Source organism: Pararge aegeria, chromosome 22 (assembly GCF_905163445.1).
Source record: "Pararge aegeria chromosome 22, ilParAegt1.1, whole genome shotgun sequence".
NCBI lineage: Eukaryota > Metazoa > Arthropoda > Insecta > Lepidoptera > Nymphalidae > Pararge > Pararge aegeria.
The window spans coordinates 3,566,759-3,585,979 of NC_053201.1; the positions used below are offsets into that span (position 1 = coordinate 3,566,759).

Consider the following 19,221-nt stretch of genomic DNA (forward strand, 5'->3'; position numbering starts at 1 on the left):
AAATTTATGAAGGTGTGAAATAGGATATTCTTGTGGTTTAAATATACCCACATACTGAATAACATGGCTGATTTTTTGTTGTTTTTAAAAAATTTATATATATTTATGGACGATTCGAAATTACTGTAGGTATTATATGCCGATATTAAAAATACATAAAAAAACCAACTGGTTTTTATTTATGTGGGCATTTTGTGTCGCAACAAGCATACCATTTTGTAGGCATCATTTTTTAAAGGTTTCATTATTTTTTTGGAGTAAGAACGCTAAAAATTGTTAGATCCCGCAATGGGCGTTATTATTTCTTTTTACGAGAAACCCATTGCTATCCAGCTAGGAAATTATTAGACTATTGAATATAAAAATTCTTCAATAAACTTTATCGTAACTCTTTACCTCTGTCATCCTTTTTCTCTGCTAGGAAGTGTTTTTTTAAATTTATCTGTATTGGGTATAAAATAGACGTACACCTACAAATTATTACATCTCGAAAAGATAATTTTATATCAACAGAGATTAAAAATAGAATGTGACTCCCTTGTATCAATTATTTACACGTCACTAAAACCACAGATTATAAAAACAGTCGAAAATAAATCAACTAAAAACAGATCGTTGAAAGTTCTATTTCCGAACGAGGGTAAGAGAACAATAAAAAAGTAATCTAACCCTCGAGTTATTTCCACTTTTAAATTTTTCAGGTTAACTCTTCAACGCTGTACTGTGATATATGAGACGAAGGCACGTGCTATAAACTGCCTATTGGAATGGTAGCATTTTTAACCGTTCAAAAACGATTTTCTTTGTATTTTATAGTTTTATACTATTTAAAGCAGCTGCTTTGCCTGCCAGCCTGTTTAAAATACCAACCGAAAAATTGTTGAAATTAGCATGATTGGTTCGTTGAATATCAATATAGAAGCAATAAAAAGTGACAAAATAACTTTTAGTTTCTTTATCGAATACCAACTAGCTTTACCCGCGGTTTTATATCTAAATATACAATATACTTACTTTCCTATTTTTGTTTGGTATAAATAATAACCGATGTTAAAATAATGCTAACTCTATGCTCTGTTTTTGCGTATAGAGCAATGAAATAAATTTTATAATAGTGCTATTAACATCATTATAAATGTAAAACTGGGATTGTTTATTTGTCCATATTATCTGTCGTTATTATCTATATATCTAAAAGAAAGTTGTGTAATGTACACCATTTATAACTTATGAACGGCTGGACCAATTTTTATGATATTTGATTTTTTAGATTTCTCTTAGACCCGAATCGGATAATAAGTATTGGAATATAACATTCATCAAAAAAAAATATCCGTGGTACGAAGTTCGCCGGGACAGCTAGTTTGCAATAAAGATCAATTATGAGACGAAAAGTAACTTAAGCTACTTTTAGGAATAGGTTAGTAACAAAGTTTTTAAAGCTTAAAAAAATGTTACAAGAACATCCAAAGCAGATAATGGATAAGTAAAAATAACCGGCAACCAACCCCTTATACACGGCCGGGCGCCGATTGAAAACCGAGAATTTTATATCCTTGTTTATTTTAATGTTTAATTTTATACGGTGCCAATGAACCCAAAGTAATGCGCTCGGATAAAATTATGTGTAAAGTAATACGAGAGTTACACCAAAGGAAAAATGCATTACAAATTTCTGCCAACAAATATACAGAGCAGGCCTTTTTTAACTTTTTTCAGTTAGTCATCATAATGTCGTCACTGGCCTCATCTTTTATAGGAGGTAGATTTTAAGGGCCTAACAATTACAAATAATTGCGCCACGTCGGCAGATGAGAATACAGTTGTCACCATTGAGGCGTGGCTCTTTCCGCGGGTGTCATACGAGGCTACTATGGAAATATAACAGAGAACGTGCAGCAGCGTACTCCGTGCTACTACTACTGGTACTGGTGATTACCCCTCCAGTCCTTTAGTCCAGCTGTTGACTGTTATATTGACGGCCGACTGGCGCAGTGGGCAGCGACCCTGCTTTCTGAGTCCTTGGCCGTGGGTTCGATTCCCACAACTGGAAAATATTTGTGTGATGAACATGATTGTTTGACAGTGTCTGGGTGTTTATCTGTATATTATGACTATTTATGTGTATTATATTCATTAAAATAGTCAACAGCTATCTCAGTAGGTACCCATAACACAAGCTGCGCTTACTTTGGGGCTAGATGGCGATGTGTGTATTGTCGTAGTATATTTATTTACTTTTAGAACAATCTGGATAACTCTCAGGCATGCAGGTTTTTAGTAAGAAATTTAGCTTTCTTAGATTACGTATAACAAAATATATTCTATGCTTACTTGAGGTACGTATATAGTTAGCATTCTTTTAGGAATTAAATTTTCTTTTTAACTTGCAGCCTAAAGTAAACTTTTGAATCCGTCCCATGAGACAAAACATTCTAAAATCTATTTTAAGAATTGTGAATCAAAGTTTAAATCAGATTGTGGTATATCAAGACGTTAATGGTCAAAGCTACTAAAAATAAATTCGCTTCCATAACAGCTATTTAGGAGATAATACCATATGACGTGGATATAAAAAATCGAAGATACGTAGCTCATATTTAATAATGTGTTTGTTGTGTATGTAAGGTTTTGTCATCCCTGTCCTACTCAGAACATTAATATATCATTGCTGCGCTCAAACCTGCTGGCTCTTTTCCGGAGAGAGAGTCGAAAGCTGTGACTCTCTCGCTTTTCCAACGGAGGCTAGATGGTTTTAACTTTAACCCTGTTGTTGTTAAATATTGTTTGATAAGAAAAATAACTAGTATTAGCACGGCGTTGAGGGAATTAACTCTGTTCAAAGCCCAGGGACTCTTATATGCTGGAGAAGTTGACGATGATGATATCGGTATATGAAAACCCTTTGGAACATACTTCAAAAAAATCTAAATAAGTAGCCCTTATTCAGTGTCGTGCACCAGATTTTAGACCAGGGTAGGCATAATTCCAAAACTTAGCAGAAAAAGGATATTTTATTATTTTTTTAGGGTAGGCAGTGCTTCTGTGCATGTATGATGTGCGCGTCTAAGCACTTTTGAAACGTCAAGTAGTGGTGGCGATTCTACCACCAGTTCGGAAGGCAAATTCAACCGAGAATAGGCAGGCAAGAAACTTAGCAGTTGTTCTTTTTCAACATCATCGTTTTACAATAATTATTATATCGAGGGATGAAAGCGGAGCGGTGATCTTGCATTTATTACTACTTACTTCTTAGTTACATCTTTGATTCTGTATATCAATGGTTTGTATACAAGAGAGGGTGCTCTGAAGGTGTGGACTGGTAAATCTTCGTTGGTAAATAACTTATAATATAAGGCGGGCAGTAAAGGGAATGCATTTCGACGTTTATGTGTTTTCATGCACCCTGTATTTCAGTTGTTGCTAGGGTTGACACTTCTACCACTTACTTTGTACAGTAATAAATATAGAATCAGAACCTGCATAATATACGTCATATTATCCATAAAGTGGTTGAGGTAAACTTTCCAGTGTACTTTAAATAATTATTATTGGTAATGTATAAGTCTACTTTTTGGAGACTAATAAGAGTGGAGTATCTAAAGTTACTGTCTATATTGTAGATCAAAACAACTGATCCTCAAAATTTAACCTTAAAGAAAGGAATTTTGAGGAATAATTAAACAATGGTCTAAAAATATTACGAGTGACGATGTACTTTTAAGCTATACAATCCATAGCCTTATCATTTTATTTAAATATATATATTATTTTAAATACATGCATAAATTTCGGAACCGACGGGATTTAAACCTGCGACGCTCTCTCAATCGGGGCCTGACCGCTTTACTACAAAGTTACAGTTCATATCAAGCTGTCGCAAAATAATAAATGCCCCTCTCTATCAGCCTTATAGAGACATAAAAAAAATATAAAAATTTGATATTTCATCCATCTGTCCTAAAGTTTATTACTATCAAGATTTATGAAAATATGTAGGTGTGACAACCCTAACGCTTTGCAATGTGCATTACGTATTAAATTTTATAGGCGATTTGTAAGTAGGTGTATTTTTGGAAGTGCAACAGATGTTTTGGGCTAACCCATTCATCTTCGCAAATAGGGCCACTGTTAAATATTTGCCTGTTCTGTCGGAAATATTCCAAAATTTTATTGGTTGAGGAAAATTTTCAGTAGTTTACGACGTAGCAATTGCCTTGCCTTTAGATATAGCTGGTAACCCTTCGAATTGTGACGAGGTTTTAGGGCGGTCATGATATGCCTAGCGGGCTTACATGGCAGCTTCACCAGTAATATTTGCACCGGAGAGAGATCTTCATAAGTTATGTACATTGCGGTTTTGGTTACTATTATAACAAAGTAGAGTTTGCACCGCGCTGCTTTGAATAAAGTGCAAAACTCCATGGTCACTGTCGAATTATGAATTAGTAGAGCCCGCTGCTTGTACTGTAGGTTCGGCACTTGCTGTATGGAGGCTCTAGTACAGCAAAACCTATTTATTTTCGATGCAGCAGTGAAGCAGACCTGAAGGGCCTGTCCATAAATGCCGGCACACAAAGAAGCTCGCCCGTCCTTGACATCTATAGAAGATCACATGACACTAGACTTGGGATTTTAATACATATTGCTATATGAACGCATTAGATTGCAGTGTGCAACGATGCAATTTGTTTTTTTATGCTATCATCGATGCATTCTAGGAGCCATCGAATTTATCTAAAAATATGAATAGCATATCTTTACTTTAGTGATTTAAACACCTGCAACTTACAATACTACATTTTTTTTTTTTAACCAGCTATAAAGTAGTTTATCCCAAAACTGTAATGCAACTAATTCAGAGAAACGTACTTGAAATTTTCGAATTTGATAACATTGACATTTCTTTCTGTCGAGAAAATTTTACGGAATCGTATAAAACGGACAACCATTTAGTAATTATAAATTCACTGTCAAAAAACTACATAAATTATTTCTTTTCTAATAGTTTAAGTTCTTTTAACTAGACTAGAGAGTTCTTTCTAGAGACTTCTTTTATGGACAAATTGATTTATTTCTGATTCCATTGTTCCAGAAGCTAATGGATCCCAACAAGAGCAGTTGAACCGCTGAAACATGAAGCCGGCGGCCATTGCGTTTTGGCGCGAAATGCCAATCGCTGTCACACTCACGCTCGCATTGGCGTGCTGCGTTTCAGCCAGAGACATTGTTTTGGGTGAGTAAATAAACAAATGTTTAATTATTTCAGACTAATATAAACTGGAGAATTATTCTTGGCAACCGATTGGCATTCCACGCTTTAATGAGTAGAAGGTTAGGTTAGGTGTGGTATTATCTAAACCGCTGTACTCGCCAAGGATGCAAGAATAAAACATCGAGCTCGTCGTCGAAACATTGATTTAAATGTACAAAAAGACCGAGATTTTATGTACACCGATTTCTCAAAAAATTGTTCCGATTTTCGTGATACCTTCTTGGTTTCGTTGCAGAAGCTACTGAATAGTTCTTAATGGAATTTTGTTGACATTGGTTGTTTTAACTAGCTGCAAAATTAGGCCTAGGTCTAACTTCAACGGTAAGGAATTTTAAGGTAATTTCCTTAATAATTTGTTAGGAAATCACCTTCTGGCTTCAAAACAAGCTCTTAATTTGACCTAAGTTTGAAGGTTGGCATAACCTATAAAACTATGAAACAGGATTCCCGTGGTAAACAGATGAAGATGATGCATATCTTAAAATCACAATTGATCTGATTTATGCACTACAAAAAAAGCTGCAAAAGGTGTCGTTATGTAGCTTCTAAATAACTGATGACTATATACCACACCCCATGAATACAAAAAGCATAAATAATTGTTTTAAAAATACAGTCATGTCATATATGATTTTTTAATAGATATGATGAATATGGCATGAGGCATGATTTGCATTGAATAATAATAATCGGGCAGGTCTTTCCATTGCCAAAAAAAAAAATGCATTGCCGCTGTGTTACGAAAAAATAACTGTTTTTAGCTAAATTTATATTAATTAGAATTTTTGCTAACAGCGAAAGTGCATTCATATATCTTATTCAGTTTGAGGTAAGATATAAAGATATAAAGTATCAGACTGGATGAAAATGAAATCTGAATTAGTGGCTAAGGAAAATTTACCGGCAGATAAATTTAGTCACCAAAAATGAACGTGCAAAAAAAAGGTTAATCACAGAACCCAATGTAATATTCGGACAACATAGAGCTATTCTAAACACCTGAAAACCAAATTTGGAATGAGCTAAAATAATGATAACTTAAAAAGTGGAAAACTCCATGGTGACTGAAGTTCATGGAGTTTTGCACTTCTACAAGTGCTCCGAAATGTGAATGCTTAAAATGTTTTGTAATAGTTATCAAAAAGTTAAGCTTCGGATCTCGTAGGGCTGTTTTGCTTGATCGGAGTAGAAATGAGAAATCAGCTGCACTAGGAATGGAGCTGTGGTGTAAATGATAACTACGCATCAGAAGAGGCCTATGAAGAGGACAAACAAGTCAAAGGACAAAAACCAATGACACACGACCAGGTTAAATCTGACGAACATGCATTGATGAAAATAAAAAAAAATGCTGCAATAGATTATAATCATCATATTGAACGCATCCTATATTTATATTACAGAAGATTTTGTTAATGATTTGTATGCCAAAGTATAATGCAATTATTAAAATTCACGACGGCACATCGAAGATTTTTGTTAATATGTCATCGTAGGATGTCTAAAGAATATGTAATATATTATTTGGCATTCACAATTTTATTAGGGTATTAAAAATTCATTGCGTGCACGTTATAGCCCATTGTTGGATTTGAATTTCGAAGTTACGGGGTCTTGATTTTTAGCAAAGTATTATTTATTATATCCGGAGGAGAAAAAAAACAGTTTTGTATTACATCCGGTAACTTTAGACCGTCGATTACAATTGTTTTCATTTGGACATTAAAATTATCAATAAAAGATTTAGGCACAACCGACAGATTTAACGACACGTTGTGCGTTTTGATATAATCAAATTGCAGTAAATTTCTATGATCATCAACATGGCATAGTTTTAACTTGTTTTTTTTTGTTATTTGCTAATGAAAGTATCAAGCTAAGATTGCAGGTATCTTCTTTACATAACATAAAACAAAGTCACATCCGCTCTTAGTACGCTTGTATCTATTAAACTTTGCAGCGGATTTTAATGCAGTTTTCAGATTAGATAGAGTAATTAAAGAGGAAGGTTTATATGTAGTAAAAAAATGCATGCTGTAGTAGAGAAAAGTAAAGAAATTTATAGATTTGTTATGTGATGTCCCAAAGGCGGTAATATAGTCAGGACTTAAACTTCACTTTTGGAAAGTGAGGAAACCTGTATACCTGAGAGTTTATCATAAAGTTCTCAAAAGTGTGTGAACTCCACCAATCCGCACTGGGCCAGACTGTTGGGCTACGGCCTTAACCCCATTTCATTGACAGCCGATTGGCGCAGTGGGCAGCGACCCTGCTTTCTGAGTCCAAGGCCGTGGGTTCGATTCCCACAACTGGGAAATGTTTGTGTGATGAACATGAATGTTTTTCAGTGCCTGGGTGTTTATCAGTATATTACAAGTATTTACGTGTATTATATTCATAAAGATATCCATCAGCCATCTTAGTACCCATAACACAAGCTATGCTTACTTTGGGGCTAGATGGCGTTGTGTGTATTGTAGTATTATATATATTTATTTATTTATTTATTGTGGGAGGAGACTCGTGACCTGTAGTGGGCCGGTAATGGGTGGATATGGTGATGACGATGAAAGTGAAGTCGTAACAAACATATTTTTGTGCGCTTACATTGCAAAGATTGGCTTAACCTTACGGGATAGATATAATAAATATACTACAGAATAGTATGAGGTATTAATCAATCCAAATTTTCTCACATCTACCTTTCAACCATGCGGATCCGGGGCGGGTCGCTAGTTATAAATATTATTACAATATAACACTCTCCCGGACAAATTGAAGGGCACAATCAAAGCGGAACCCGTTATTATTTCACGGGCCCAAATCAATTGCTTCCCAAATGCGTCAACCCTCTCATTTGGTACTCATTAAGTCGCCGGATGCATAGACAATTATCGTAATGACCAGTCAACCAAGCGCTTTGCTTTCTTTGTGAGCACGTTGATTATTCCTGAATAGCGTGCAGAGGGTGGGGGTCTTCTGTGATTGGTTAAATGGCTAGGATGTTTTATTCAACAATTCATTTAATGTAGACCAATCGGCTCCGGTTATGCTAATTTACTCCTAATAGAAATAAATGTATCGCTTCGTACATTTTTTATCGAGTTCGTCTTTATATGAATTTTCATCTCCTTTCCATTATGAAGTTTACTTTCTTTTATAAAGTTTATATTTTTTGTTTTTATATGTGATTTCATAACTGGACTTCCCTCAACTAAATAGGTCCTGACAGAATACCAGCGTTGTGGGTGCATTAATATCCGGAACATTAAGCTGAGTCAGAACCTTTTTATTGGCCCGACACATCATAGACTTAAGCTATTAATAATTAAGTACAAAATTTTAAGTTACTCCGTATATTTGTGTTGTTCTGGTAAATAAACAAATTCTATTCTAGTCTATTCTATATTTAACATGTGCTTTAATTTGTGTCATTATATCATTTACGATTATTAGATGGTTATTCTTGGCCTATGTACCCACTCGTGGTTATTTTCTTTTATAATTTAGTGTTCTTCAATTTATAATGCTTCTGCCTGCGACTGGGCTGCGTGGAATTCAGAATTGGGTTTAAAGCTTCGCTCGATAACAATTATTAATCTTACCATGGGAACTTTTTGAGAGATTGGTATAGAAAATACATGCCCTTTTCCATAGCATAGGGGACATTTACACCAAATTTCGAAGATATCTGCCCGCGGCTTAGCTCGTAAACAATTTTCAATTTCCCTCGGGAACTACTGAAGGCATTGGGATAAAGAGCCTATGTTATTTTCCATGTCAAAGGCTACATGCATGGCAAATTTCATCCAAATCCGTTCAGCCGTTTTTGCGTGATTAAGTAACAAACATCCACATTTTCACATTTATAATATTAGTAGGATTTCTGTTTTGAATTTGAATCTAATGAAGTAATTACCCTCGTCCACGTGAACAACATTTTTTAATGTAATCAAAAAAATGACCATAATTTTTAAATCCATCAATAATCAACTTAAATATTATGCTTTATTGCTTGCTGTAAAATATACATTCAAATGTGCACGGTAAAAATAAGTCTTCCACTCTATATGCGATACGGATTCAATGGTTAGTCTATGCCGATAAAATTTATTGTCTATTTTATGACTGAGACTATCACGAAAGTTTACGAGCGCAAGTCACAACAAATACTCTCTTTATCTGAAAGTCGGCAAATATTTACATGGATGACATTCTGCTTCAACTGTGTTCAAGTGTTTACTCTAATTTGGCCCTAAACAAACACCTATAAAAATGTCGATAAGAAAGATTTACAACGAATTTGAAATAAAAGTTTTTGCGACTTAAACGTGCACAACGGTGACATTTATCTCCGGATTACGATAACGGAGATATAAATTAATAAATAAAAATATATATTATATATTACTTCAATACACACATCGCCATCTAGCCCCAAAGTAAGCTCAGCTTGTGTTATGGGCACTACTGACTAATAAATTTTTTTTTATGAATAATATACATAAATACTTATAATACACAGATAAACACCCAGACACTGAAAAACTTTCATGTTCATCACACAAACATTTTCCAGTTGTCAAACCCACGGCCTTGGACTCGGAAAGCTGGATTGCTACGAACTGCGCCAATCGGCCGTCGAAAATAATTAATATACAATGACAATCCCAAATATACTAATAAAAACAAACTATCTTTATTTATCTAGTTCCTAATAAGTTGTGTCAATCTAGATTATTGTAACAAAATAGTACAAATACAGAGATTTTAAAGATTGCTTTGATTCATTCATTCATTCATTCATTCATTGATCATCATCATCAACCCATTATGTTGGTCAAGTGCGGGTTTTTCGACTTCACACTTCTCTTTAAAACATTATGAAAAAATCTTAGGCATGCAGGATTCCCCACGATATTTTCCTTCACCGTTAATGTAAGTGATATTTTATTTCTTAAATTACTCATTGAGTTAAATGAGTAACTTTAAAGCTATAAAACTCTAATATAATATGGTTTCGAGAAAGCATAGTATAATATGAGTAGGTATGTTAATTTGTAACCTGTTGAAATTTCCCGTTTTTCCAAACATCATTCTTTTAAAAAGAGTTGTCTGGAGTAGATTGCTTGAAGCGAAAAGACGGCCTTTGCGAATTTTTTGTCCTTTCTTTTTAACTTATTAATTAATTTATTTATTTGTTTAATTTTATGCGCAATAAAAACGTTATCCATCTACCTAACCATTATTACAATAAAACGTAGTCACTGCGCATACGAAGATATCAAAGAAAAAGGCAAAGAGGATAATGCCAATAAATATCAAAATACACACAATGCAGAATTAAAAGTATATTTATTAAACATTAAAACTAATGTTAATCCAGCTATTGTGATCGCAACTATATTGGAATACAAATATAATTTTCCAAGGCTGTGTAAGGACGTGCCCGGTCACGACTTAAAATCACGAGTTTCCCAGTATGTGGAATATCGCATGCATGGTACGTGTATCAAGATATGACGAATTCTCATAGGATGCATCCGTCAGGGTGAACTTGGGTAAAGAATACCGACTTCCGTCGTAAAAGTCATTGATATTCAATACTAATGGTAAATGCAAATTCTAATGTCTTATTTTTCTTAGCTTCTAATCGAAACTGCGTAGACAACTTGTCAAAGATGAAATAAGTCTTTTGTTGAACTGTTCGGGCCCAGATTCTAAATTAAATTCGCATGTTTAACTTTTATTTGTGATGTTATCGTTTTAAACCGCTTTGAAACTTTTCAAAATTTAGATTTAAATGCCAAAGAGATGCTCAAGAATTTATTATACAAATTTAAAATGCATATAAAAATTTTCGGAACCGACAGGATTTGAACCTGTGACTCTGGCCTGGCATCGCGGCCTGAGCGCTTTCATCAATTAAACTACGGCTCTCCTACCGTCAATGCCGAAATTAGTATTTGCCTTTCACATCAGTCTTATAGCGACTGTAGCGTCATTTAGTAGGAAACGTTGCAGTTTCGATCTACTTTTTCAAAGGTCCATATTACAATGAGACACGTTATAAACAATTATATTTATATAATTGTTTCAAACGTGTCTCATTGTATATATAATTTTTTGAAATTATAATTGATTAAAATTGATAATTCCTTCAAGTGTAGGTAAAAACACTAATAAAAATTATAAAAATTACTTATACGTCTTCTATTGATTTTAAAAGGAGAAAATCAGCTTAATATCTACTATTTATTATCAAAGCTATCTACTTCATAGACAAACACTCAATCATTTATTCACTGAAATAATGGTTAGGTAGATAATGATGGCTAATTAAATAACTCATGAACAATTCAATATATATTTCAGCACATTGTTACCAATGGGAGTAAAATTAAAGTCAAATTTTTACGACTCCCATCCTTGGCAGACAATTTATCCACCGCAGTCAATTGTTTTCCAAGAAACAACCCATTAAATGCGATTAATAGGGCATTATGCGTTTGACATCTATAAAAATCCACTAAGTCCAATGAAAACAAATTCAGCATCCTAACTATATAGTTAGGGAGATGACGCTTAAAGCGTCGTAAAGATTTTATCGTTTGAAAGAAAATAAATAGTTTTTCGCTGTGCTTCATCGAAGAGTTATACAATAAAAAGTTTACAACTGTAAGAAAATAGACTGGCTTAGGAGTGGCCACCGTTTCGTAACCGATGCTTTTACCGCGTACAAATAAATACTGGCATGTTTTAAATTTCTCTTTTCAAGTATCCATAATGGAAAGAAACAGAAAATTAAATAAATATGACCTGTCTCTCTAGTTATATTAATGATTATTAAAATTCTTGTATTTGTTAATATAAAATTCATTTAGAATCTAAAGGTCTCAACAGCTTTTTCTTTCAAAAGCACCCAGAAATATGTTTCAATATCATCAGCCTAGTAACGTCCTACTGTTGAGCACAGGCTTTCCCGGGGCACGTGCTCCTTCAGGCACGGGGGGCGAAACATAAAATTTTAATATTTTATTATTAATTGAATAAAATTAAAGATTTTAAACTAAGATTTTCGTTGTTAATCAACATTTCTTAAATATAGTTCAACGGGCACATAAGATAATATTTTGGATTTGTCGATATTTCGACCCAGTTGCATGGATCGTGCTCACGACGGGACGGCATTATTGTGGTATGTATCCGTTGAACTATACTTAAGAAATATTGAATAAAATATTAAGCTAAATCAAATAATTATTGTTGAACTAACAAAACATCATTATGAAAAACTTTTATAGTTATATGTTAAAGAAGTTCTCCAAAACGCTGGTATTTTAAATAGACATCTGCCTTCTCACGTAGCAATAAAATAATATTATCATCTCCTGAACAGGTTCATTAAATTTAAGATTTAGATGAAGAGCGGGCAGCTGTAGCGAGACAATAAGTAAAAATATATCTGCCATCAAATCCAGAATTATCCTCACGCATGATACATTTTCACGCCAAAAATATGCAATATTCCGACACAAGACTCATGTTTAATAAGACAATTTATCAAGATGTGCATGGCTTCTCAAATGCGTTTGTATTCTTCATAAATCATTATCATTTTCTCATCAGTACTAAACAATATTTGAAGGGTATCGGAGGAATTTCGACCTTATACGTTCTGTATATATGTCAAACTTCTTTAAAGTCCTTCGCAGCTAGACCCACGCGTAAGCTAGGATTAAATGCCCGATTAGTCAATACGGCTTGTTTGTGAAAGTTATGGCCTGTTGTAATGGATTTGCCATTGGAACCACCCTGATGTGAAAATAAATGTCCCCATAAAGTACTGACCGCAACTCGCAGAATGCTAGATAGATATAAATGATAGTTTTAAATCATAAATATTGATTTATATAACGTTAATGAAGTAAAATATAGTGCATACGGTAGATCTTTTAACATATGCGGTTTAAAATCACTGAAAATGCTGATCAAATATGAATACACAAATTTAACCAGGAAAAGGAAAGTTGTTATCAGCATCCATCGCACCTACGGTCTTCATGAATATGAATTAAACAAACTAATAGTTTAATAGTATATACTTAAACATATTTAAATCAGAGATAAAGTTATTTTACTACAAATTTAAAACAGTAGATATGAAATGAACCGATATGAAGGAAGCCTATTTTACTCTCCGGCTTTCCCCTATGATTACCCACTTATGCGTTCAAATAAAGGAAAATTAGTATATATTTACTCTTATTTAAGTATTTTGTATGATAAAGTATTTACATTTCTTTAACCACTATAACGTTTAGAGACGCGTTGGATTAGATCGTGATCAGATATTTTATCAAGGAGCAAAGCCATCATAATATACTACGTGAATTTGGAACAATTATAACTGAGATTTAAAAAAAAATGTTTTGGAGACATACCTGGCTTGTATCGTTGCAAAGACAGAGGCGATAAGATAACGAACTTAAATTTTTAATGCTTACAAATCATAATAATTCTTATAAATATTAATAATGCGAAAGTGTATTTGTTTGTTTTTTTCTTGCCTTCACACCCTAATTCTAACAATCAAACAAGGTTGGATTCAATGGGATTTGTAAAAACCGTAATAAACGCGAACGAAGAACGTCAACGTCAACGGCAACGGCTAGTCATAAATAAAAAATGGAAGCCTTGAATGCTTTCTAGACTTTTTAGGTTGGAATTTTCCCCCTTTTTAGAACTTTAATATTTAATTAATAAATTAATCCAAAATCTTCAAATCAATATGTAATTTATTTCAAAAGGGTATCTTGATCATCAGGGAAGAGTGGCAAAAGGATATCACTACTAAACTTAATTTTTAAATTTCATTTGAAGATTTTGGATAATATTGAGTATAACATTTCGGCATAAGTTGACATATTAAGACCTTAGATAGATTTATATTTTATCCTTACTTATTTTATGCGAACGTGTGTTTGTTTGTCGTTTCTTTGCGCCCTAACTAAGCAACTAATAAACTTGATTTTTGTACAAAGTTAGTTGAAAAGTATATGTAAAACCGCGGGCAAATGCTAGTACGTTATATTTTGCATAATGTTTCTTCTTGCAAGCAGCTGTTATAGTCAGCTGTCAGCACAATATTCACTCCATGAATAACATGCATTCTTGACATAATATGCGTTTAGATTTTCATTAAGTTACTGATGCCTTGTCACATTTCCAACTCAGCAAAGTTATTACTTTAACCGTCATCACTTCATATATTTATACCATCAAGTAAATTATAATATTCTTAAACGATGACTTTAGAATAACTGACCCTTCAAAAAATGTAGAGATTAGCTCGATAAACGATATTTGCTTAAGTAGCGTTGTTCTCAGAACGCGTGATTTCTGCCAATAATAGTTTACTAGTTTCAGTTAGTAAGATTGGAGATTGTTTTAAGTGGCAAGTTGCTTTTAGTCTGAGCAATCTAGCAATTAAAGTAAATTCCTTATTCAAAGTTATTACCTATTTTATCAGGTATATTCTGAACTCGGTCTCCAATTTTTTATTGAAAAATAATTTTGATTATTTTTAAAATGAAACTTCTTTAGAATCGTTGTGCTTTCAAACTCGATGAAACGAAAAAATAAATCCATTTACACACAAACACATAATTTTTTTTTTTTATTTAGTTCAGTTTTTAATTATTCTATTTATGTTATAGTGTAGTGCGTAGTGATGGGTCATATATACCAAATAAATAAATAAAGAAAATAAATAAATAAATGTATAGGACAGAGTGAGATAGAAAACATTATACATTTTTTTAATCTTTTCTAGTTACCATGGAAACTAAATAATAAACCTTACATTTATTTTAATTGTTCTGATACTCTACATCCACCTCAATCTCTCGTTGGCTACTTTTCAGAAGTTACTCTTCTGCCGTGTGTGAATAAAGTGCACAGGATTTTTTTTAAATGCAAACTTATGGAAAAACAATCGAACCATTTATTGTTGAACAAGTATTATATTTAAAATTTTGTGCGATCTTCCTAAAATTTTCTCACATTTTAGACATTTCCACTCGTATTATACTCTATGCTAAGACAAAAAAATTGCGATACAACAAATTGTCGGTTATGAGAGGTAGTATATCAACATTTTTTTATTTATCCATTTATTTTTGAATTGCTATTTCATTCTCAATTTCAGTTCCCGTAATTTTAATGATAAGACTTTTGTTTATTAGTGTAAGTATGTTAAAACATCAACATTGCTAAACATTAAAATTTGCTAGTTTTTTATGTAGGTTCATTAATTGTCTCGCATGGTGTAAAAGTGTCTTGTCATTGATGTACAACTAAACAGACGCACACACAGCTGCCTTCTCTGAATATTTGCCAGCATGATACTACAGTTCATTGGCTCGCCGATCTATATTTGTGATCGCTAGGGAAACTAGTATTTCCATACGTATCACATACTGGAACGGTGGTTTACTTTATGGGGAGATGTTTTTCTTCAATGATATGCTCCTGCGCTTGTATTGTGTCCTTTTTTGTTAAGTACAGACGTTGGGCAAATAACTCGATTGAATGGTATGTAGTCTATAGATACAATGCTGTTGCACGCCTCATAAGCGAAGCGTTGAGGTGGGTATTACTGTCAGTTTACGCACACCGAGTGAATCTCCAACTTAAAATGTCACTTTTTTTTTATTCTTTATTGATTTTATAAGTGAATATAAATAGACAAATGTTGAGAAAAAACACTATTTTTATCACTCATGATATTTTTAAATCTCTTTTTATTATTTAAACTAATTTATAAATTGTTTAAAAAAGTACTGTCTTGGACGTCCGTGTGCCTGTATGTGCGGATCCCGTATCTTGTGGTCACGATAACGAGCGAAATAATTACTTATGGCGTTCGTTTTTTTTTATAGGCTTAAGTATTTTGAGGAATAGAAGCCTATTACTTTTCACGGTATACTTAGATGTAGTTTAATTATTTTTTACAAATAATCTCAATTTTATTGTAATTAATGAGATTATGAGGCGTGCACTTTTGGATTTTCCAACTATTTCCATAATATTGGCCTGAACTCACAACAATGTAATCAATTTGAGTAAATATTACATTTGAATGTCAAAGTAAAAAAAGGTTTGTAAAAATATGGTTTTACAACAAACATTTATTTAGTTTCTACTGTCCGTATCAGTTTTTCTGTAATCAAATCTTGCAAGTTGAATTTGATCCACTTCCCACTTTTCCATTTGTTAGGGAGCCCTTTTCCAAAACATGTGGAGAAGCTTAAGCTTTAAAGTAATGTGCATAAGATATATATTACTGTGATATATTATGTGTATAGTGTTCTGATGTTTGAATACTTTCTCACTATGATCGAAAGGTTGGAAATCATATGCTAAAGATTCATGCTGATAAAATTTAAATCGATAATTTTAATCTCAAATATTTATTCAGTTATTAAATTCCAAATTACAATTACGTACACGTCTGTTACCGCTACTAATTACTTATCTTGTTTTTATGTGGACGACAATAATAGTCTAGTCTAGTTTTTTTTTTGATTTTGTTTATTATTTACCTCTTTGATGATTTTGTATTTCTCGATGTAAATAAGCTTGTATTAATGAAAAATATCTTTTGTTTGTTTATATATTATATTCTATGTTATTGTTCTTTTTTATGATTATTTTGTTATTGTTTGGTCGCGAGGATTCAGTGACGACGAAGATAATGGGGCTGGCTGAGAACCAGTGCTGCGCGTTTTAGTTTGCAGCTATACTGAGCCAGCTCCTTTGTCACAGATTTTTTTTTTAAATTTTTATACTTTAACAATTATTTTATTTCACAAATGTAACATTTTACACAAATGTGTGACAATAAATACGATTTTTCTTTCTTTCTTTCTTTCTTTCTTTCTTTCTAGTGGTAATCCGAAATTTCAAAGAGATAAGAATATAATTTATGACCTTTTAAACCCAGGAATGGGTTTTCAACGAACTCATCTAAGTTAAGCATCAAAATTATTTAGAAAGCGTCCCTTTTTGCCCGTTTTGCTTTAAAACATGGCTCTCCCTAAAGACCATTAGCAACGGGGTGAAACGTAACGTCAACGCCACCAAAAGCAAATGACAAATTATTCACTTGTCAGTATTTACGAGATTTTAGTGTAAAAATATCTGAATTCGCAACACGAAAATCCTTATGGCCCAACTCTTTAGAGATCATATTTGCTTGATGAATGGTTGTTGGGTGCGGATGTGTGCAGGGTTTTTGAAGGCACATGGTGTCTCTCCGTTCATTTTACAGTCTGATGCTATTCTAGGAATCATATTCCACCATATCTTCTGGTGTATTTTCGGTCAGGTGGCCAGATGTCGATGCGATGTTGTTCCTTTTGCGAAATTTTCTGCAGGGGACGTCACTCCGAGTAATTTGTCTTATTAGGTCTTTGGGTGCATAAGCTTGGATTTATTAAGTGACTCTTGTATTTATTTTTAAGTATTTGTGGTGCATCAACCCAATTACTTGAGAATGACTAATTGTTTATTATTTTATGTACAAGTTTCTTTTAGTCTTATACCTTTTAAGTTGGTCAGTTATGCGGTTTTATTTCTGTTTCGATTCATAATAATATAAGATATTCTTAAAGAACTATAGGACTTTGTAAAAGGAGAGTAAAATTTTTTTTCTTATGTACTGTTTTTATAATTCTGTATATAACTTACTATTTTAAACTTATTGTACTCCATAGATTGGAAACTTCAAAAAATAAAGCAAAAAATACTTAAAGTACTTTTATTTTTAAAGTATGACGGCCGATTGGCGCAGTGGGCAGCGACCCTGCTTTCCGAGCCAAGGCCGTGGGTTCGATTCCCACAACTGGACAATGTTTGTGTGATGAACATGAATGTTTTTCAGTGTCTGGGTGTTTATCTATATATAATAAGTATTTATGTATATTATTCATATTATAATTATTCATCAGTCATCTTAGTACCCATAACACAAGCTATGCTTACTTTGGGGCTGGATGGCGATGTGTGTATTGTCGTAGTATATTTATTATTATTTATTATTTATTTATTTTGCTTTATTAAAAAACAATAGTTTTATAGACTCGTTACTTTGTAGATTGAAACCTTAAACAAAGCAAAAAGTATTTAAATATTATTGGCTTTATTTAAAAACATTACTTTCAGAGAGTCGTATACTAACCTTATTGTAAAAGGTGGTCAAAAAGTTAAGATAAATAAGAACAAAAAAAAAATAGACATCTGTAAAGAAGGATGTGACTACCTTTACCTTTTCATTACTTATTGGATTGTACATTTATGTTTATCGTGTAATAAATAGCTTAAATAACAATACTTTCTGTTACTTTAAACTGTTCAATACAAAGGTTTTTATAAATCATGTGTTTTTATAGCTTCATTGGATCATTTTTTAAGACTCATATTATTTTTTTTCATATAAGTACGCCGGAAGTCATTACTAAATAACAATAAATTAAATCCAAAATCTTCAGTATCCATAAATACAGAGAAGAGCAGGAGAATATAGGACTACTATATTTAATTTAAAATTTGAAGATTTTGTATAATAGAGATGATGAGAAAGTTTACACTATCTTCATAATCTCAGTCAAAATCTTAAAACTTTTTTGCGACAAAAAATAGATATCGGTTAAACATAACATGCAAAAACATAGGTTACCGTTGTTTATACGTAGCGCCTTTTTGCGAGGTGTCGGCGTTCTCAAAGAGATGCGTGTGTGTATGTTATTACAATTTTCTCACGAACACATGTGCCTGAGCAGGAATCCTACGCAGTGGTTGTGAATTCAAGAAACGGATGTTTAATATGGATGAAGCGAAAGGGATTTTACTCGTGGTGAATTAAAATTAAAATCGGTCAAGCG

At 32.9% G+C, this 19,221-nt stretch overlaps 1 protein-coding gene across 4 annotated transcripts in view; it reads left to right on the top strand.

Annotated features, from left to right (window-relative positions):
• Positions 1-19,221, top strand: part of LOC120633658 (fibroblast growth factor receptor homolog 1-like) — a 115,030-nt gene that overhangs the window by 40,317 nt on the left and 55,492 nt on the right. For 3 of the 4 annotated variants that reach the window (XM_039903959.1, XM_039903957.1, XM_039903960.1), the window contains exon 2: positions 5,096-5,236. In XM_039903959.1, coding sequence (XP_039759893.1) covers positions 5,137-5,236 — 100 coding nt within the window. In that variant the 5' untranslated portion in view covers positions 5,096-5,136. The remainder of the gene's footprint in view (positions 1-5,095; positions 5,237-19,221) is intronic. The other variant, XM_039903958.1, reaches the window with a different exon arrangement.